The following is a 23375-nucleotide window of genomic DNA, read 5'->3' on the forward strand; positions in this document are numbered from 1 at the left end:
CTGTATGAAGGAGTGATTGTGCCAATAGCACTGTATGGGCCAGAAACATGGAACCTAAGAGAGGAAGAGAGGAGTTTGATTGTGTTTGAGATTAGGTGTCTTGAGAAGTATGACGGGGGTTACTAGGCTGGATAGAGTGAGAAATGAGGAGGTAAGTAGGAGAATGGGTGGTAAGAGAGTTGGGAGATAGGGTTGATGAAAGAGTATCAGGATGGTGTGGACACATGGAAAGAATGAGTGAAGGAAGACTAGTAAAAGAGGTATGGAAGGCAGATGTGGAGGGAGTGAACATGAGGGGGCGTCCTAGGATGAGATGGATGGATGGGGTGAAGGGGGCTTTGGGGAAGAGGGGAATGTCTGTTGAGGAAGGATGGGAGAGGACAGAAAACAGGGGTGAATGGAGAATGGTTGTATATGGATGATGCTGTGATGCATGAGGTGGAATGAGTGGGGGGATGGGGGGTGGGGTAGTATGTGTGAGAAAAATTTGACGCAGCCCGAAGGGATTCTCCCTGTCTTCTCCTTTTCTGCATGGGGGGACGGAGAGGGGGGGTCGCTGATTTAATGAAGCAGCCTTGCTGTGGATGTGCTGTGTCTTCATCTTTATCATGAATAAATTATCAAAAATATGAAGAGTTCTTGCTTTAAAATAAGGCTTAAATATCATTGATGTTATGTCTCCTTTTCAGTACACATCGGACTTGTTCTACGAGGGGCGTTTATTAGCCAAGGGACGTCAGACAGCTCATCCCAAGTTCCACCCCCTCTCCTTTTTCACAGCAAGGGGTGAGGATATGCAAGACCAAGATTCTACTGCTTTTCACAACAACTCCGAGGTTGGTTGAGCCACTGTCATTGAAATATATTGCTAGATTGCTTTTTATTATATGATTGTTTGTTTGTAGTCATGCTAAGAAGATTCAGATTCAGGTTTTAGACTTATGAACAGGGATGTATATATCTTTTTTTTTTTTTTTCAATCTATGCACTCATAAACTCAAGAATGTATACTCATAATGTTTCCCCTATCCCTGTAAAGCACAGGGACTAGTGACAGGTACCTGCATATGATGGTCCAGCAAGATAGCAAAGTTGCTCATTTTCAAAACCCATCAACACCCTCACTTCCAGCAAGAGGTGCAGCCCTGAGGGGCTGACATTCAGACTCTGGACTAGGCCCAAGGTTTCCATAAATTTCAGCTACATATCTTACACTTTTTCAACCAAGAAGCGCTGAAATCAAACAACTTCAGTTTTCTCTCTACAACTTTCAGTTGATGACAGAAAAAGTCGCACACTGATATAACACAGACAGAAGTTCAAAGTTCTTTCCCAGAGAGATTTGTGTCGAGGTTCTGAGGATTATTACCACCCACAGTTCCACTGTGGGTTTTCCATTCAGTGAAACTCTAGCTAACTATTGATTAATCAGTTCATATAGTATAAAGTACAAACTAACCCAAAATATTATATATTTATCTAAAGGATTGCTAAGTCAAAGCATACACCCACCTCACACTCATACCCATCCAAAAACCCACTTATTGACCTTCCCATCTTAGCACCTCTGGGATGAAGGGTCATCCCTGTCCCTCACCATAAACAAATTAGAAACAACTGTACAAGAATCTGCAGGAAGAAAATGTTTTTAAAGAGGTGTTATAGAATATGCAAAGATGAACTAAAACGGTTTTACAGGTTTATCAGTGGTGAATTGAGGCACAGGAAAGTAAACAATCTAATAATGGGGGGGGTGAGGTCTTTAAGGCCTCCTCTGCTCAGGTAGAAATAATGAATGAGTTTCGAATATGTTCTCAAAGAACTTCTTCAAGACTGAGAAGTCTGCTTCTCAAAATTGGGTCTGCCCTACCTGTGTGATCCATTCTTTGGCTCTGTTTCTTCATCTGCCAGCTGAGAAATAATTATTACATAGTTTTTTCTTTTGGGGTGAAGGAATTTCAAAGAACCAATGATGTCTTACTCTTTGGTAAGTAACAGATCCAACATTGTGTGAATGTCATCTCTTACCCAAGTTGCCTCCATTACCCATTGGGTCATTGTGTTCTCTATTGCTATATTTGATAGGGTATTTCCCCAGGAATCTGCCTTGTTACTTTTTTCCTACTCCTTGCAGGTGACCTCACTGCAGTTAAACTCTCCAATAAGAACTAAATTGTTACTTTGTTCAATAGGTTTTTTAGTCATTTTTGTCCAACAACATTTCTTGATATTCAGTTTCATTCCAGGCTCTTGTCTTAGGTGGACATATGCCACCATGAGATCTTTTTTACTCAGCCCATTTGCTCTAATTTTCAGGTGGATTGTTGCAGCCTTACCTTCATTCAGATTTCCTTCTGTCGCCATTATATTATTTCTTTCAACAACCTCACCACACATTTTACACTCTCCTTTCCCTAGTTGGTATATCTGTTATTCCCCAGTTGAACATCAACATTTTTGGGGAGTTGAGTGTGTGTGTTGGGGGTTCATCTCCAGGGTACTAAGATGAGGAGGGTGGTGTAAGTTGTTCTATTGGTGTGGATGTTTGCCATGACATGACTACCACCCCAAAGCATGATTGTACATTTAGATTTAATAATTTCTTTTTTTTAGTATTATTTAAACCATAATTCTTTCCTACTAGGTTTATGAAGTATGTGAAAGAGTTGGAGAAATCATAGAGTCATGGCCAAAGGAGGAATGGGGACCTCTATGTGAAACCTCCATAGGAGTTGTTACACCATATTCAGATCAGGTTGTGAGAATAAGAAGTGAGCTGAAGAAGAAACGCCTCTACAAGGTGTCTGTTGAGCGAGTGTTGAATGTTCAAGGTAAATGTATCAACAATTTACTCAGGATTCAAATGGCTTTGTATTTTCATATGAGATTAAAGTGTGAACCTTCTGTTTAGATGTTATATGTATTTTTTATTAATATATGTATATATAGATGCTGTGTGTATATATATATATATATATATTCCAACAGCTTGTTCCCCATAGAAGGGAGGTAGCCAAAAAACAAAGGCATTTACTTGCTTCTCTCAATCTACATTCTACCTCCACCTCCACTCCTCCCTTTCCCACCACACTAACACACCAAGTATCTAAAGCTATCCACTTTCTCTAGTCTCTCCCTTAATACTTCCAATTTGCTACCACATCCCCCCTTGTACATCTCATCACCTTACTTTTACCCACATTTATCTTCAACTTCCTTTCACATACATTCCCAAACTCTGTCACAAATTTCCCTAATCTCTCCTCTGATCCTACCACAAGTGCTGTATTGTCAGCAAACAACAACTGGCTTATCTCCCATTTTTCTCCATTTTCTTTAACCTCTTCAGTACGGGCCCTAAATCTCGCGGGCAGCAGCCAATGCCAGCCGTACGACGTGTCGTAATAATACTCGTATCATAAAATATAGTCACCGCTTATATTGATCGTTCTCTCTTTCACCCGTGAATTTTGAAAACCATAGAGAATGTGATTAAGGGCAGTTTATAGAGAATGTCAAAATGCAGGGGCGACTATAATAGATATAATCAAGACGCTGATATGGCAGCCTCGCATATCCACTTGCTCCTCATGACGCCTACGTATGCGGCACCGTATGGAAGGGGTTAATAATCTACACTCCTGGACCCATTACCCTTGCATTTAGCCCTCACACTGCCCAATCCATGTATAAATTGAACAGCCAAGGCAACATAGTGCATCTCTGGTGAAGTTCCACCTTTACCTCAAAGCACTCACTCTCCATTTCTAATTCTAACACAAGTTCTACTACTCTTGTTAAAACTCTTGACTGCTCCTAACAGCTTTCCTCCTATCCCATATATCTGCACTGCCTCCCATAGTGCCTTTGTTTCTACCCTGTCATAAGCTTTTTTCAAATCCATGAAGGCCATAAAAGATCCTTACCTTTTCCTAAAGCTTTCTCACATATCTGATCCATGCAACCCCTACCTGTCTTAAACTCACACTGTTCCTCACCAATTACTCCATCTGTTCCTCTCCAAATCCTCTCAATCAAGACCCTCCCATAAACCTTTCCAACTACACTCAACAAAATGATCCCTCTGAAAATACTACACTCACAGTTGTCCCTTTTTCCCTCGTAAAGTGGAACTATACTGGCATTCCTCCAGTCCTCTGGTACTCTACCTTCTTTTAGACAAACATTAAACAACCTCACCAGCCAGTCCACCATCACTGTACCTTCCTTTTTTAGACACTCTGCATGACGCCCATCCAACCCAGATGCCTTACCTGCTCTCATCATTTTAATAACTACTTTCACTTTATCTTTCCTTATTTCTCTTCCATTTTCCTAATTCATCACTGTCATTTTCTTAGCACTTCCCACTGCAACTATCTTTCCCTCCCTATCCTCCTTCACATTTAGCAATTCCCTAAAATACTCTGCCCATCTTCCTTTTATTGCCATCTCTTCCATTATCATCTCTCCATATGCACCTTTTACCTTTTCTTTTGTACTTCATTCACCTTGTAATATATGGGTGTATGTTACTTGGGCAATGGTGACATATGGAGAGTGATGTGCGGTTTCATTGTATAGTTTATTCTAATTAAGATATATGTGTGTCGGCCTATGGACGGTTGTGGCGTGGTCCCCAAGTGGGGGACTGACTGTGAAAGCCTAGTAACGCACTACAAGTGCAGAGGTCAGACTGACTGACTGAATGACTGAATGAATGGCTTGCCTGCTTGGGGCAGGCAGTATATATACAAGGGACCATCCGGATGCCTGACCAGACGCTATCTAATTGCGGTGACCCTTTCTGGCCTTACTGACATTTGAGTCAGATCAACTACCACACAACTCTATCATGCATAAACTTGCATTTACAAGCATGCTTGTGGGGTACATGGACACCACAACCTCCTCTATCTGTCTTAATTCCCTTCCAAAACATCTTTTTACTACTTTCAAATTTTTTGGCCATACTCTTACCCAATGTCAAATCTACTCTCCTCTTTCCCTTATTTATCTTATGTGTTACTTCTCTTTTCTTTGTACCTCTCATATGATTCTTGTCCTATTTTGTAACCAATCTGTGAATGCTCGTTTCTTCTCTTCTACATTCTTTGTTTCATCATCCCACCACTTACCACCCTTCCTTCTGTTTCCTCCCTCAGACATGAACATGCTTTAGGGTGCATTACTTCTTTACTTTCAGGTAAGCAGTTTCGTGTGATCATCCTTTCAACTGTACGAACAAGGCACACATGTGCTACAAATGGTGACAATAAAGGAATGGACTATGGATTTCTCTCCAATGCTAAACTTCTGACTACTGCAATTACAAGAGCACAGTCCTTGGTGGCTGTGGTTGGAGATCCTGTCTCATTGTGTTCCATCGGAAAATGCAGGTGGGTAGATTTGTTGTTATTTGTCATTGTTGTCATTTGTTGTCTGTGACAGACATACATATACCAAAGGCTCTTTCCACCTTACAAGGGAGGTAGGTAGCCAAAAAACAAAGCCATGAAATCCACTCCCATCCATTCTATCCTCACATACTCCACTCCCACCCACCCCCCTCCCTCCCTCCCCCATATCTTGGCTCCTGGATGACGGGTCATCCCTGCATCTCAACCACTGTAACATAATATATATCCTTGATTTCCAGTTATCATATTTAGATTTGAACTTGTATGTTGTTTGAGTTTGAGCTATATTACCTTCTACAGTTCCGCTTTACAATGGAAAAGGGAATAAATATGAGGGTAGTAGTTTCAGAGGGATCAGTTTGTTGAATGTAGTTGGGAATGGAGAATGGTTGTATATGGATGATGTTGGGATAGCATGAGGTGGAATAGGCGGGTGGATGGGGGGTGAGGTAGTATGTGTGAGCAAAATTTGATGCAGCCCGAAGGGATTTCTCCCCGTCCTCTCATTTTATGCAATGGGGGGACGGAGAGGGGGGGTCGCCAATTTAATGAAGCGGCCTTGCTGTGGATGTGCTGTGTCTTGCGACACTGCTTCTGACCCAGGGCAGTGGACAAGGTGCAGGGATGACCCGTCATTCAGGAGGTGCTAAGATAAGAGGGAGGGTGGAGGGGTGTGGAGTGTATTCAGGGATGGAATGGGTGGGAATGATTTTATGCCTTTTTCTTTTTGGCTACCCCCCTTGTAAGGGGGAAAAAGCCGTGGTATATGTATGTATGTAGTTGGGAAAGCATATGGGAGGTGTTTTAATTGAGAGGATTAGGATAGGGCGACATAACTATTCAATCTTTACATGGATGGGGTGGTGCGAGAGGTGAATGCAAGGGTAGTGGGTCAGGGGTTGGAGATGATTAAAGAAAATGGAGAAAAGTGGGAGGTTAGCCAGCTGTTGTTTGCTGACAACACTGCACTTGTAGCAGGATCAGAGGAGGGATTGAGGAAGTTAGTGACAGAGTTTGAGAAGGTGTGTGAAAGAAGGAAGCTGAAGATAAATGTGGGCAAAAGTAAGGTGATAAGATGTACAAGGGGAGAGAGTGACAGTAGGCTGGAAGTGAGCATTAAGGGTGAGAAACTGGAGGAAGTGGATAGTTTCAGATACTTGGGTGCAAATGTGGCAGGAAAGGGAGGAGTGGGGGTGGAGGTAGAATGTAGATTGAGAGAAGCGAGTAAATGCCTTGGTGGATTAAAAAGTGTAATGAGAAATAGACATTTGGGAATGGATGCTAAGAGGAGGTTATATGAAGGAGTGATTGTGCCAACAGCAATGTACGGGGCAGAAACCTGGAACATGAGAGAGGAAGAGAGAAGGAGTTTGAATGTGTTTGAAATGAAATGTCTGAGAAGTATGATGGGGGTTACTAGGCTAGATAGAGTGAGAAATGAGGAGGTGAGGAGGAGAACAGGGGTGGAAAGGGAGCTGGGAGATAGGGTTGATGAAAGAGTATTAGGATGGTTTGGACACATGGAAAGAATGAGTGAAGAAAGTTTAGTAAAAGAAGTATGGAAGGCGGAGGTGGAAGGAGTGAATATGAGGGGGCGTCCTAGGATGAGATGGATGGATGGGGTGAAAGGGGCTTTACAAAAGAGAGGAATGTCTGTTGAGGAAGGATGGGAGAGGACAGAAGATAGGGGTGAATGGAGAAGGATTGTGTATAGATGAGGCTGTGATGCATGAGGGGAGTGGGTGGGGGATGGGGGGTGAGGAAGTATGTATGAAAAAATTTGACACAGCCCGAAGGGATTTCTCCCCGTCTTCTCCTTTTCTGCATGATGGGACGGAGAGGGGGGGTCGCCGAATTTTATGAAGCAGCCTTGCTGTGGATGTGCTGTGTCTTGCAACACTGCTTCTGACCTAGGGCAGTGGACAGGACCCAGGACCCATCATCCAGGATGTGCCAAGATAGGAGGGAGGGAGGGGGTGGAGGGGAGTGGAATATATGGGAAATGAAATGGGTGGGAGTGATTTCTATGCCTTTTTCTTTTTGGCTACCCCCCATGTAAGGGAGAAAAAGCCTTTGGTATATGTATGTATATATATATGTGTACTAAATGCTGTTGCTGGATTCTTAAAAGCTGCAAGTCCTCTGTAAGAGAGACCTGCTGGAATGGATTGATTGGTGAATATTGTAAGGTCTGACATATTGTGATATTAATTTATTTTTCTCTCTTCTTTTTCCAGGAAACTTTGGGAATGTTTTCTGCAGCAGTGTCATGAGGCAAGTTCCCTGAATGGCATCACTTGGGCTTCTTTACGGGCGCAGCTGGATGGTGTAGAGCTCAAGAAGACATATGTCCTTAACCCATTGGCACCAGAGTTTGTCCCACGATTGTTGCTGGTGCAGCCTCCATTCTATCACCACCTAAACTCTCCCTTTTCCCTATCGTCCCATGCCATCTCCCCATACCTATACCCCCAGGCACCCCATATGTATCATCCATATGTCTGCCCACCATATTCCTTAGTGCCATATGTCTCGCATTCCCCAACTCCTTACGTTCAACCACCTCAGCACATGGCTGTATGTTGGCCTCACAATAACCTGCTTAATTCTAACACTACAGTACCAGTTCAGGGACAGAATTCTTCCTTTCCCAAATCATCGGTTACTCAAGGAAATACAGGCAACTTTACAGGACAGCAGCTAATGTCTCGCCGTCCTATGAGGCTGAGGCGGACACTCTATCCCAAAAACCAGCCACAGTCATATGCAGATAATGTATTATATGATCAGCAGGCACCATGGCAAGCCACACCTTCAATGATGACTGCAGTCCCCACACCACATCCCTACATGGTGGCTTCAAGAATGCAAGGTGCGGCATCTTTTCTAGCCCAGTCAGACCATCCTGGCCTAAGAGGACACCTGGTAAGGCCACAACCCAAGTCAGGGATGGCTTTCCGAGGAGCTGGCGGTCTCATGGTACCACGACCTAACTCCAATAACGTACAGTCTTCTCACAATCAGAGTTTCAACTTGCAGCCCCAAAATAGATCCTCCCAGATCCCCAACCATCAGGTTGGAGGAATAGTTGGTGGGAGAGGTGTTGAAAATCTTCCAAGACACGGTGCTGTTGGGGACAAACCATATAGGTTCCTGAATAATGTACACATTCCCAAGCAGCCTTCCCAGCATCAACAGTCTCTGCAGCAGGTTCAGCCCCTACATCAAGCACAGCCTCCACAGCAAACACAGCCCTTACAGCAATCACAATCCTTACAGCAAGCACAGTCTTTACAGCAGGCACAGTCCCAACAACCACAGCCCAGGCAACAAGCACAGTCTCAGCAGTTAACTCAGTCCTTACAACCACCACACACTTTACAGTCATCACAATCATTGCAGCCTTTGCACCCAGTACAGCCTCATCAGCAATCACAGCCCCATCAACAGTCACAGCCCCATCAGCAATCACAACCTCATCAGCAGTCACAGCCTCATCATCAGGCACAGCCCCATCACCAGTCACAGTCCCATCAACAGTCACAACCCCACCAGCAGTCACAGCCCCACCAACAGTCTCATCCACATCAGCAGTCACATTCCCTTCAACACTCACAGTCTCTTCACCAGTCACAGTCCATTCAGCAGTCACAGCCCCTTCAGCAGTCACAGCCCCTTCAGCAGCCTCAGCCCCTTCAGCAGTCACAGCCCCTTCAGCAGTCTCAGCCACCCCTTCAGCAGTCACACTCCCTTCAACAGTCACATGCCCTGCAGCATTCACAATCCCACCAGCAATTACACCCCATGCAACAATCACAATCTCACCAGCAGTCACAGCCCATACATCTGCCTCAGTCTTTACAAATGCCTCAGTCCCAACATTCATCACAGACCATACAACCCACTCAGCCTCTTCACCCAGTAAAATCCTTGCAGATAGCACAGCCCTTACACTTATCACAGCCTGTGCAATCATTACAGCATATGCAAACCCCACAGTCATTCCCAGGAAATATGCCAAACCCACAGTCTCTCCAACAGTCCCAGCCCCCACATCCGTCATTTTTGGCTCCTCCTCTCCGAATGCCTTCTGGTTCAGATTCTCCATCGTCAGTACAAAGTATAGACAGGTGAGTGTCAGATTTAGTAAGGTTTATACCCAATATAGAATTTGAGTAAAGTAGACATGTTATAACCCTGTGGATAGAGTTAAGTATTTAGGTTTACATTTACCGGGGAATGAAGGAGGGAAGGAAGTAAATGTCTTGGAGGAATGAAGTGTCACGAGAAATAGGTATCTGGGGATGGATGTAAAAAGAAGATTAAATGAAAGGGTGAATTTGCCCGTTACACTGTTTGGGTTAGAGACTTGGAATTTAAGAGAGACAGAAAGGAGAAATTTAGATACGAGTTGTTTGGAGTGGGAACGGTGGCTGCATGGGAACTTGCGAACATATGGACTGGCGACTCTATGTGAGTGAAGCAATACTCCACCTGGCATACACTCCCAAATTGGTGGTGGTGATGATGATTTAATTGTACAATTGGATGATTCTTTGACTTGTGGTTGTCTAGAGTGAGCAACATTTCTTATGCTTTTTGGGGTAAGGCTTCCATTCTGTAATTTCCAAGCCATTGTTCAAGATTGTCCACAGAAATTTGGGTGTTCTGTTCTGCTATTTTATAGTTACTATGCCGGATTGTTGTTAATAGGTTATCTGCATTTGAGTGTTAACCTTGAAGACACTTCCCCTCCACCACACACTTTCTTATTTTATCACTTACCAGCAGAGCTACTACTTTCCTTCCTCACCCTGTCCATGACTCCCTGCACTCTCCCCACCAAACTCAAAATCACTATTTACTTCCAACTTAGTTTTAAGCAAGATGCTGTAATGACTGCCATTTATTTGATATTATTTGATTATTTGTTATTATTTGTCTGTTTATTTATTATTTGCTTGATTTCCATTTATTATTATTTATTTGTGAGTTTATTATTATTCACTATTTACCTGTTTGTTTATCATTTAACTATACCTATGTATTATTCATTTTTAGTATTATTTATATTATTATAAAAAAAAAAAAATTATCTATTTTTTTGGTTACAAAAGAGGACGGGGGAGTCATATGAGATGTACAAAGAAAAGAAAAGAGAAGTAAAGCAAAAGGTAAAGGAGGCAAAGAGGAGAGCAGATGTGAAATGGGGTAGGAGTATGACAGAAAATTTTGAAAGTAATAAAAAGATGTTTTGGAAAGAAATAAAGAGAGGAAGAGGAGGCGAATCAAGTAGAGAAGAAAAGGTAAAAGGTACAGATGGAGAGATGATAATGGAAGAGATGGCAGTAAGGGGAAGATGGGCAGAATATTTTAGGGAGTTGCTAAATGTGAAGGAGGATAGGGAAGGAAAGGTAGCTGCAGTGGGAAATGCGAAGAAAATGAGAGTGATGAGTGAGGAGAATGGAGGAGAAATAAGGAAGGATGAGGTGAAGGGAGTTGTAAAGATGATGAAAGCAGGTAAGGCACCTGGTCTGGATGGATGCCATGCAGAATGTCTGAAAAAGGGAGGTTCAGTGATGGTGGACTGGTTGGTGAGGTTATTTAATGTTTGCTGGAGAGAGGGTAGAGTACCGGAGGACTGGAGAAGTGCCTGTATAGTTCCTCTTTACAAGGGAAAAGGGGACAAGTGTGAATGTAGTATTTTCAGAGGGATTAGCCTGTTAAGTGTAGTAGGGAAGGCTTATGGGAGGATCTTAATTGAGAGGATTAGGAGAGGAACAGAAGGAGTAATTGGTGAGGAACAGTGTGGATTTAGGACAGGTAGAGGTTGTGTAGATCAGATCTTTGTGGTAAGACAGATATGTGAGAAAGCTATAGGAAAGGGGAAGGATGTTTTTTGGGCTTTTATGGATCTGGAAAAGGCTTATGATAGGGTAGACAGAAAGGCACTATGGGAGGTTATGCAGATTTATGGGATAGGAGGAAAGCTTCTAGGAGCTGTCAAGAGTTTTTATGAGAGTAGTAGAGCTTGTGTCAGGATTAGAAATGGAGAGAGTGAGTGGTTTGAGGTAAAGGTGGGACTTCGTCAAGGATGCGTTATGTCGCCCTGGCTGTTCAACTTATACATGGATGGGGTGGTGCGAGAGGTGAATGCTAGGGTAGTGGGTCAGGGATTGGAGATGGTTAAAGAAAATGGAGAAAAGTGGGAGGTGAGCCAGCTGTTGTTTGCGGACGACACTGCGCTTGTAGCAGGGTCAGAGGAGGGATTGAGGAAGTTGGTGGCAGAGTTTGGGAGAGTATGTGATAGAAGAAAGCTAAAGATAAATGTAGGTAAAAGTAAGGTGATGAGATGTACAAGGGGTGAAGGTGGCAGTAGACTGGAAGTGAACATTAAGGGAGAGTGACTGGAGGAAGTGGATAGTTTTAGATACTTGGGTGCAAGTGTAGCAGGAAAAGGTGGAGTGAAGGTGGAGGTAGAATGTAGATTGAGAGAAGCGAGTAAATGCCTTGGTGGATTAACCCCTTCCATACGGTGCCGCACACGTAGGCGTCATGGACTTAGATCTCGGTGGCAGCAACCAATGCCAGCTGTACGACGTGTCGTAATAATACTCGCATCATAAAATATAGTCACCGCTTATATCGATCGTTCTCTCTTCACCCGTGAATTTTGATAACCATAGAAAATGCGATTACAAAAGAATTAGAAAGAATGTCATTATGGAGGGGCGACTACAATAAATATAATCAAGACGCCGATATGGCAGCCTCGCGAATACACTCGCTCCCCATGACGCCTACGTGTGCGGCACCGTATGGAAGGGGTTAAAGAGTGTAATGAGGAATAGACATTTGGGAATGGATGCGAAGAGGAGACTGTATGAAGGAGTGATTGTGCCAACAGCACTGTATGGGGCAGAAACGTGGAACATAAGAGAAGAAGAGAGAAGGAGTTTGAATGTGTTTGAGATGAGGTGTCTGAGAAGTATGGTGGGGGTTACTAGGCTGGATAGAGTGAGAAATGAGGAGGTGAGGAGGAGAACAGGGGTGAAAAAGGATTTGGGAGATAGGGTTGATGAAAGAATATTAGGATGGTTTGGACACATGGAAAGAATGAGTGAAGAAAGACTAGTAAAAGAGGTATGGAAGGCAGATGTGGAGGGAGTGAACATGAGGGGACGTCCTAGGATGAGGTGGATGGATGGGGTGAAGGGGGCTTTGGGGAAGAGGGGAATGTCTGTTGAGGAAGGAAGGAAGAGGACGGAAGACAGAGGTGAGTGGAGAATGGTTGTATATGGATGATGTTGTGATTGCATGAGGAGGAATGGGCAGGGGGGTGGGGGGTGGGGTAGTATGTGTGAGTAAATTTTGACGCAGCCCGAAGGGATTTCTCCCCGTCCTCTCCTTATATGCAAGGGGGGACGGAGAGGGGGGGTCGCCGATTAAATGAAGCGGCCTTGCTGTGGATGTGCTGTGTCTTGCGACACTGCTTCTGACCCAGGGCGGTGGGCAGGGTGCAGGGATGACCCGTCATCCAGGAGGTGCTCAGATGAGAGGGAGGGTGGGAGGGGTGTGGAGTGTATGTAGGGATGAAATGGGTGGGAGTGTTTTTATGCCTTTCCCTTTTTGGCTACCTCCCTTGTAAGGGGGAAAAAGCCTTGGTATATGTATGTATGTATGTATCTATTTTTTTATCATTCATATATATATTTTTTTGCATCCGACCTAGTTATGATTCCAAATATAAAAAATAAATCATACGAAAATCGACTTAAGCACATGAATCTGTTTTCCCTAAAAAAGCGTAGACTCAGAGGTGACTTGATACAGGTCTTTAAGATTTTAAAGGGAATTGACAACATCAAAAGTGACCAAATTTTCACATTGAATGAGAATCAGACAAGAAACAATGGTCTCAAACTGTCCGGAAATAGATTCAATTTGGAAGTAGATAGAAACAACTTTGCCAACCGTGTAGTTAATGAATGGAATAAACTTCCTGCACAGGTAGTGCAATGTAGTTCAGTTCGAAGCTTTAAGAATCATTTAGATAAATACTTAAGTAAGATGCTGTAATGATTATGATTTATGTTATATTTTTTGTTTTTGTTTTGTTATAATTTGTCTGTCTGATTTTCATTTATTATTAGTTATATGTCAATTTATTATCATTTACTATTTACCTGTTTGTTTATTATTTTAACTATACCTATGCATTTATTTATGTATTTTATTTGTTATTTACATTATTATAGTTTTTATTTATTATTATTTATTTATTTATTTATTTATTTATTTTTTATTTATTTTTTATTTTTTTCATCCGACCTAGATATGGATCAAAAGGTCTCCTGTCGGCATGCTCCGCCTTTGTATTCCTTTGTAAACACATCCATCTTCCTTCTCACAAACATACTTATGCCATTACTTCGATTAGGTTGAACATACAGAGAGCACTATTCCTAGTCCTATGACTTTGTTCCACTTTGTTACCTTTTACAGTTTACATGGGAATCACAGTGGCAGAATTCTTTTTTTTTCTTCAACCACAGGGGATACAAAAAAGTATAGTCATAGAAATGGTAAAGGACAATTTGAAAGGCACAGCATAAAGGTACAAAAAGTAGTATAATTCCTCAAATGAGTAGATGTCTAACTTCAACATTGACAAATGATGTACGACTTCAGTCCATGGGGGTGCCTCAAAACAGTCCCTAAAGCATTAGCTTTATGCTGCCATGCAATAATTACTGCATGACAATATGCAGTCAGTACCCCAGTACAGGGTTTGTTTACTAAACTTGATTTAATGTAGTTATACAGATGGAGTTCATGGTCCTTCATAAATCCCTGAAGCTTGTGATTGTATTATTTATTATTATTTTTTCATATATATATATATATATATATATATATATATATATATATATATATTATATATAATGAATATGTATATATATATATTATTATCATTATTATTATTATCATTATTATTATCATTATTATTTGTATTATTATTTTTTTTTTCAAACATTGCATAATTTTCCTATCATTATTATATATATATATATATTTTTCAACCTGGTATATGCCTCTTGTGTACATGTATTATTTTGTACCTGTTACAGTTTGCATGCAAGCACAAGCAATGGCTGGTGCCCATCACTTGGTGGCACTACAACATCGGATGACATCATTAACACACCTGATGTGGTGCGCACCATTCATGACATCATTGATGACAGAAGTCCTACCAAGACCTCTAGCTTTGATAACAGCTGGAGTAGTATTGCTGCTGGTTGTAAGACTATGGACAACACAGGGGGTAATGGCAAGTTTGGCTGCAGTTGGCCAATGGCTAATGCTTCCTCAGGTAAGATTGTAACAGTACAGGAACTTGAAGCTGACCTGCATACAAAGTCATCTACTTCAGTAAGAGGAGCTCCTGTCCTTTCTTCTCAGACAGCAGGTGGTTCCTCATTTCCTCTTTCTTCAGCCTCCATTGTAACCACTCCAGAAGGACGAACACCCCCACACCCTTCTGCCATTAACTTCGTATTTGGGCCTGTTGCACCACCACCAGGATTCGAAAGGTCTCACACAGATAACCGTGTGTCAGAAAAAGTTGCTACAAAAGAGGTACGACTGGAACATGGACCTATGGGTCCTAATGCACTGGCTGAATTAAGAGGCTTAGGGAATGCAAGTAATATGGGTAATTACAGAACAACACGAAATCTGCCACTGTACATGAGACGTGGCAGCCGAGAAGTCAGTGGGAACAGTGAAATGAACCAGAGAGAGAGGGAAGCAAGGAATCCATATCATTATGGAGTTGGACTGACTAACAGTGTACATGGTATACCAAACTCAAACCTACCACAGAATCACAACACTCTTACTCAGCAGGTGCAGCATAATCCACACAGTCAACATTTTCAGAATGAAGATCTCGGTCTCAATAGACTATCTATATCTGGCAATAATTCTTACCTAGATAAGCAGATATCTAGAAGCAATTTTCTCCCAGCCTCGCCTTCCCTCCAGACTTCAGCATCTGACACCAAAACATATGCAGGAGTTCTTCGTTCATCATTACAGCGGGGAGAAGGCCAGTCACATATTGCCAAGCCTAGTGATCATCAAGCTGCTTTTTGTGAGTTTGCAGAGAAGTCCAGTGCAAATTCCAATAGCTTATATCAGTATTTTTCTTAAAAGTAGATTGACTGGGCATTGCTTAATAAGACTTGTATATGAGACTTAATAGATGTCATGTATATATGTAAAGTTATCAATAAGTATAGACAAAGGGAAAAAAATCTATAAAAAGAAATAAAAATAAAAATAAAAAATATGTACTTGTGTATGTGTGCATGTGTGCATATGTGTGTGTGTATATATATATATATGTATGTATGTATATATATATATATATATGTATATATATATACACACGTGTGTGTCTGTGTGTATATATATATATACATGAGGGTAGTTCCAAAAGTAATGAAGCCTATGGTTTTTTAATCGTAAGTCAAAAAGTTGAAGTGTTATGAGGACAAGTGTGGCACCATTAAAATGAACAGACAATTTTGCTCCAGAATTTATTTCTCCATGTAATCAACCCCCTTCTCAATTCACTTTAGCCATCAATGAGCAAGGGCCTGTGTATGGCCATCCAGAGTGTAGTTTGTCACATTTCTGTTGGCACTCCAGAATTGACAAACCCATCTCCTAACTGTGCTGACACCAGCTGCCTTGGATCCATAAACGTTCACCAAGTGCCAGTTAATGTCAGTTGGTTGCACTTCTGCATGGAGGAATTCAATCATGCATATCTGCATCTGATGCACATCCACAACAGGAGTTAATTTATTAGACTGTCATACTGTCAATATCTGCAACAAAGAGATGAAAATTTCAGGTTATGAACATAGAGGTTCAATAATCATAACAATCCTCTAAACAATCCCCTCAGATCTCTTGGTCCAAAATAAAACAAAAGAAAACAGGAGGCATTACTTTTGGAACTACCTTTGAATATACATTTCGTGAATTTTAGGATCAGGTTTTCCTGTGTACATTATTGGTTGAAACACAAAGAATACTCGTTGTTAATGATCTTTTTTGATGGCATCATCCTTCTTCAATTTCTTAGTGGTAGGTGGAAAAAAAATTATAGCATCAAATGAAACCATGTTGGTATATATTTCAGTAACTGTATTCTTCTCAACATTTCACCTGCAACATCATGCATTTTCAGGTAGAATTATACAATATGAGATTAACATACTTTGGAAAGAATTTAAGTATTATAAACTGGGGTTTGGAGAAGGTGGCTATGGGCCTTTGAGGCTATAAGATGTGGATGCTAGATCACTATGTTAACCTCCAAACAGTTCCAATGTCTTGCAAATGTTTTGTTGTATATTAATTGCAGGGCAGTGAGTTCTTACTAATACTGCCTCAAAGTATTTTGATTTTGTCATACAACTATTTTAGTCACAATAGTTGTTAGAATTTAGGTTATTACAGATTATTTTTAAATTGTGTTCACTCATGAAGTATGATTTGATTGTGCCATGCTGCAGGTGAAAAGTTAATCTTTGTGATAGCATTTGTGTTGTGTACCCTATATCCTCATCATTATTAAGGATGGGAGGGCTTTAAGAAGTCATGGGAACAAATTATGAAAGACTATATATCTGAAGGATGCGAAGAAATACAGTTTTCCATATAGATGCATAGATACTTCGAGTAACTTAGAAGGTGATAGAGCCCAAGGTTGAACAATACAGGAATTAAAAGAAAGGATATAGATTATAGTAAGTTGGAACTCTACATGAATTTGAGGCAAGGTATGATCATTTGGAGTGTAGGAGACAGGACTCGACAAGCATTGCTCCTTTCCTGTATACTACTATTAGGTAAATACAAACCGAAACAAAGTAACATTGTATACAAATGCTTGGGCAGTATTAATAGAACTTTTTATACGACCTCTATCCTCATGGAACTGTGTGGTGGAAGCAGCAGGATCTGTCTCCCACAGAACTCACTGCCTAGCAATTAACATACAACAAAGGAGGTATGAGATGTTGGAACTGTTTAGAGTTTCCCACAGTGATCTAATGTTCACAAAATACACACTGATGGAGCCATAGCTACATTCCCAGTTACCAGAGGTCATCACATTCAATTTCATTTCAAAATATGTTGATATCATGTCATACTATTCTACCTGAAGATGCCTGATGCTATGGGTGAAAAAAAAAATTATATAGTTATTGAAATACAGACCAACATAGTTTCATTTGGTGATGCTATATTTTTCTTTCCACCTAATACTATGAAATTGGCAAGGAATTTTGAAGCCATGAAATATATCATTAACACAGAATGCTATGTGTTACAATCAGAAATATATATATATAGGTATTCATCTATTTATGTGATATATGTGTTCTTTTGGCTGTCCCACAATTAGTGAATCGTGCAGATAGAAAATGGAGTGGATTCCACTAGAGTTACACTTACCATGGGTATGGGAATGAGATGAAACACCAACTAGTATGTCACAAAAATGAATTTATTTTGTAAATAAACACATACTGCATCATGAATGATGTTTAGCCACCATGGAGAGCAAAGATACTACAGTGTGGTCATGCTAGTGCAAACACATAAAATGGTGGGAGCGGTTGTGTACAGGGAGTGGGAATGATTTGTGTACCAGATAGCCACTTGGTGGTGCATGGGTCACTGGCATGTGATTTGAAATTGGGGTTGGCCAGGAACACATAAAAATTATTAAAAAAAAAAAAAAAAAAAAAAAAAATGGAAAAAAAAAAAAAAATTCTAGTATTACATGGTGTACTAAAGTGGAAACATGTTACTAGAACATGTGGAGACTAACACCTGTATATATATATATATATATATATAACCTCAGATAAGGAACAAATTGGTTTATGAACAATTTTTGTGAAATTTTTTTGTCTCTGGCAACAAATGATACTTAGGGTACAAACATGAATATGGCTGTACACACAATCCCACTAACTCAGTAAGGTTTAGGCACATTTGCTGTAATTTTTTGGTTAGCAAATGTTTCAATTTAAGAACAAAGAACAGAGTCACAGAACTGATTAAATTCATTATCTGAGGTTCCACTGTATATGTATTTGTATATACATGTATATAAGTATATATTATATATATATATTATATATATATATATATATTATAAATTTACATACATATATGTATGTATATACGCAATATTTACACACACACATTGAACACAACAGTATTTTCACAATTTTCTTGCTGCCTTAATAGTTTTCTTACTTGAATGAACAAAAATGAGTTCACTGAAATTCACCATATTCAATCTATGACCATTCACCTGGAGTTGTATACAGATAGTTACAATTGCACTAACCACAATAGTGTAGTAGTTTACATTTGCACTGTGTTCAGTGCAAATGTGACCCTCTAGTACATTATTGTGTTTATTGCATGCAATTTTAACCATCTGAAGATGACTGTGCAATCAAAACATTATAGATTAAAAATGGTGAATTTTGGTGAACTCATTTTTGCTCAACTTCATAAAGTAAGAAAACTATTAAGAGCTAGAGAATTATAGGAAGAAACAGAAATAATAGTGAAAATGCTGTTGTGTTCAACGATGTGTCCATCGAAGAAAATCCATTTACAAAAAATATATATACATACATTATATATATATATATATATATATATATATATATATATATATATATATATATATATGAGGAAGGTGGAAGAGTGAGACACGGGTCTAGGGCTGAGTTTAATCCTGACCGGTTTCGTTTAGAGCTGCAATCCTCTGAAGAAGCTCTAAGAGAAACTGGTCGAGAATAAACTCAGCCCGAGACCTGTATCCTACTCTTCAACATTCCCCAAACCTGTCACAATGTCTCAATATATATATGTATGTGTATATATATATATATATATATATATATATGTATATATATGTATATATATATATATATATATATATATATATATATATATATATATATATATATATATACAGTATATACACACACAAACACACAAGTAACCACTGGGAAAGGAACTAAATGAAGAAAGTGCTTTTATATATTATATCTTTAGTGCCAAGTACATGGAAAAGAAGGATTGCAAAAATATATACATCCACAGGAATACGGGAAAGTAATTAGGTGAGATGCCGGTATTTTATGAATGCACTTTGTTTCGTTTAATTTCTCTACCTGGTGGTCACTCTTGCATAATTGAACACAAGTTACCAGTGTTTCTTATTAGCATATATATATATATATATATATATATATATATATCTATGTATATATATATATATATGTATATATATATATGTATATAGCTATATGTATATATATATATGTGTATATGTATATATATATATGTATATATATATATGTATATATGTATATATACATTATATATATATATATATGTATATATATATATATATATATATGTATACGTATATGTATATATATGTATATAAATATGTATATGTATATAAATATGTATATGTATATATATATATATATACACATATATGCATGTATGTATGTGTGTGTGTGTGTTTGCATATGTATGTATGTATGTATATATAGAGTAATAGTAATAATAACTCTTGCTTTATGTTTCACTGTAAATCCTCATCCCCACAATGGTTGGCAACAGTCCCTGGGCCCTCCTGCAAATTTCTCTGGGAAGAAACTTTGGACCATTCTCTTTGTTATATTAGGGTGAGACTGTCTATTTCACCAGATAGAAATAGTAGGAAGGTAGATCTCCAGTTGTCAGCTTTCATAATGTGAAAAGGTGTTAGAAATACAGTTGAAGTTGACAAAGAGAGATCTTGGGCCCAAGGTAGGGTGTCAGGTCCTAAAGGCTGTACATCCTGATGGGGGTAGATTGGGTTGAGTTTTGATAGTGGGCAGTTCTACCATCTTAAGGACCAATATAAGCAGGTACTTGTCATTGGTCCCCATATATTTACACATGCACACACACACTCAAAAAGGATAGTTATAGAAGAGACCTGAAAAAAAAAGTTTTCCACACAGAGTGGTGGATATCTGGAACAAACTGGATAAAACAGTTGTGTGTGCAAAAACGATACACGAATTTAAGAGCAAACTAGACACTGCGAGATACAAAGACAGGACACCACGAGCATAGTCTTCTTCCTGTAAAATACAAATAGGTAAATACCATCTACAGAATTATGAAAAGGATGGAAATTCTTTATAGAGATGACTTACTAAAGTGGGACAAAAGAAAAACAAGAGGACACGAGAAGAAATTTAAGAAGGACAGGTACAGAAGAGATCTGAAAAAGAATAGCTTCCCACACAGAGTGAATGATATCTGGAACAAACTGAATGAGGAAACAGAGTGCTAAAACTATACATGACTTTAAGATCAAACTGGATGTGGAAAGATACAAAAGTGGGTCATTGCGAGCATAGCTTTCTTCCCGTAAAATACAACTAGGTAAATACAACTAAGTGAATATACACACACAAACATTACATACAAACAAAGATTGTCTAAACTGGAACTACCAACCCTAGAACAAAGAAGAGAAAGAGGAGATCTATTGCCCATTTACAGAATTATGGAAAGCATGGAAGTCCTTGACAGAGAAGACTTATTAAAGTGGGATAAAAGAAAAACAAGAGGACATGAAAAGAAACTCAAAAAGGATACTTATAGAAGAGATCTGAAAAAAAAAAAATGATAATAAAAATAAAAAAAAAAAAGTTTTCCACACAGAGTGGTGGATGTTTGGAACAAATTAGATGAAACAATAGTGTGTGCAAACACCATACAAGAATTTAAGAACAAACTAGATGCTGAGAGATACAAAGACGGGTCACTACGAGCATAGTTCCCCTTCCCGTATAATACAACTAGCTAAGTACACATACACCCACAAATGCACATAAAGACCACAGTTCTAAAGGATGTGAAGAAAAACAGTTTATTTTGTTGATACATAAATACTGGGAAGAGTTTACAAGGTGATATAGCCCAAGGTGGAACAAAAGATGAATTGAAATCTGAATATACATACATACATATACCAATGGTTTTTCCCCCTTTCAAGGGAGGCAGCCAAAAAACAAAGACATAAAATCCGTTCCCATCTATTTCATCCCCTCATAATCCACTCCCATTCACCCCCTCCCTCCTTATATTGGCTCACCCTGTCTGAGGGGTCATCCCTGCATTTCGCCCACTGCCCTGGATCAGAAGCAATGTAGCAAGATACAGTACATAATATGATAATTGGAAATCAAGAATATAGATTAAGTTAGAAATGTACATGAATTTGAGGCTAGGTATGATAAATTGGTGAGTATGAGATGGGACTCAATGAGCATTACTCCTTTCCTGTTTACTACAATTAGGTAAATATACACACACAAACAATGGCCAACAATCAATGGGCGATGGTCTTGGATTTAGCCTTTTACAGGCAAATCCAGATGAAAACATATGTTATTTGGGTGGACAGGGGAGATGCAATGCTATTCAGGATTACAGTAGAGGCAAAACATTGCTGGTTCCAACTTTGGGAGATAGTCAGGAAGGGAAAATACTGATTTTTCATCTCTGAAGTTGCTCTTGATAGGGAACAGTGATTAATGTAATGCTGGGAATTAATTAGGAAGAAAGGTTTCAAGTTGGATACTTTTTCATGGAGTTGAAAAGATTTAAAGATTGAATTTCCTCTTATGAGGCTAGATTACATGAGCTAGAGCAAAATCTTGAGCAAAAAAAAAAAAGAAAAAAATCCTAGCTCAAAAAACAGAAAGGAAAATGAAACTTTGGCAAATGAGGGGAAAAATCTTCTCAACACCATGGAGAAAAATAAGGATAGCCCAACAGCAAATGAGGATAAGAGAGATACAGTAACCTTTAAAGAGGGCATGGAGCAAAGATAGCCTAGAAGAAAGAATAGTGAAGATATTAGAAAATAATTATAATAATAAAAACTAAAAAACTAAAAAAATATATATAAAAAAAAAGATAAAAAAATAAAAAAAAATATATAAAAATCTTGTTGACAAACTAGATGTGTCATAATCTTTGACTGCCAAGAAAACCACATCACCTCATGGAAGTTATGCCAGGAACAAATGCAAAAGATTCGAGATTCTGGGATTCTAGGGAATGACTCAGATGTAACAGACCAGATTGAGAACATATTTAGCTGAGATAAGTATAAGAGAAAGTCACATGTTCAATGAAAATAAAATTCAAGTCACAAGCCATGGCAAATGAAATAATATGTTTAAAATAAGCACGAGAGGAAATGTTTAAAAAAAAATTTAATTAGGAAATATGCTAAAAGGAATGAGCAAAGACATGAAAGCTCTTAGAGTAAGCCAAAGGCAAAAATAAAATGAGGAAAGAAAAAAAACTTTTTTGAGTTGTCAATCGTAATGTGAGGAAATGGTTAAAAAAAACCCAGTATTACAAAGGAAACGCTACAATGAAACTTAAAGTAGTGTATTCTAATTAGAATACACTACTTGAATTTTCATTGTAGTGTTTCCTTTGTAATGCTTTTTTTTTTTTTTTAATATTTCCTCATTCTAATTGATGACAAAAAAAAAAAAAAAAAAAAAAAAACATAAGAGGTAATTTCTCAAAACTTTTGCATCTGTTCCTGGTGTAACTTCCATAGGATGATGTGGTTTTCTTGCCAGCCAAAGAGTATGACACATCTAGTCTTGTCAATTGGTGTTTACTCTCTTTCCTAACATAGTTGTATGTATGTATATATATTTATATATATGTGTGTAATATGTGTGTGTGTATGTATTATATATATGTGTGTGTGTGTTTACCTGAATGTAGTATACAGGAAAGGAG

At 39.1% G+C, this 23375-nt stretch overlaps 1 protein-coding gene across 2 annotated transcripts in view; it reads left to right on the forward strand.

The window, feature by feature from the left end:
- Window positions 1–23375, forward strand: part of Helz (Helicase with zinc finger) — an 86338-nt gene that overhangs the window by 57500 nt on the left and 5463 nt on the right. The window contains exons 12-16 of one of the 2 annotated variants that reach the window (XM_076211041.1): window positions 690–836; window positions 2645–2831; window positions 5207–5399; window positions 7658–9550; window positions 14552–15579. In XM_076211041.1, coding sequence (XP_076067156.1) covers window positions 690–836; window positions 2645–2831; window positions 5207–5399; window positions 7658–9550; window positions 14552–15579 — 3448 coding nt within the window. Of the gene's footprint in view, window positions 1–689; window positions 837–2644; window positions 2832–5206; window positions 5400–7657; window positions 9551–14551; window positions 18231–23375 lie in introns of those variants that run through there. The other variant, XM_076211040.1, reaches the window with a different exon arrangement.

Source organism: Oratosquilla oratoria, chromosome 28 (assembly GCF_046742065.1).
Source record: "Oratosquilla oratoria isolate Oo_2021 chromosome 28, ASM4674206v1, whole genome shotgun sequence".
Classification (NCBI taxonomy): Eukaryota; Metazoa; Arthropoda; class Malacostraca; order Stomatopoda; family Squillidae; genus Oratosquilla; species Oratosquilla oratoria.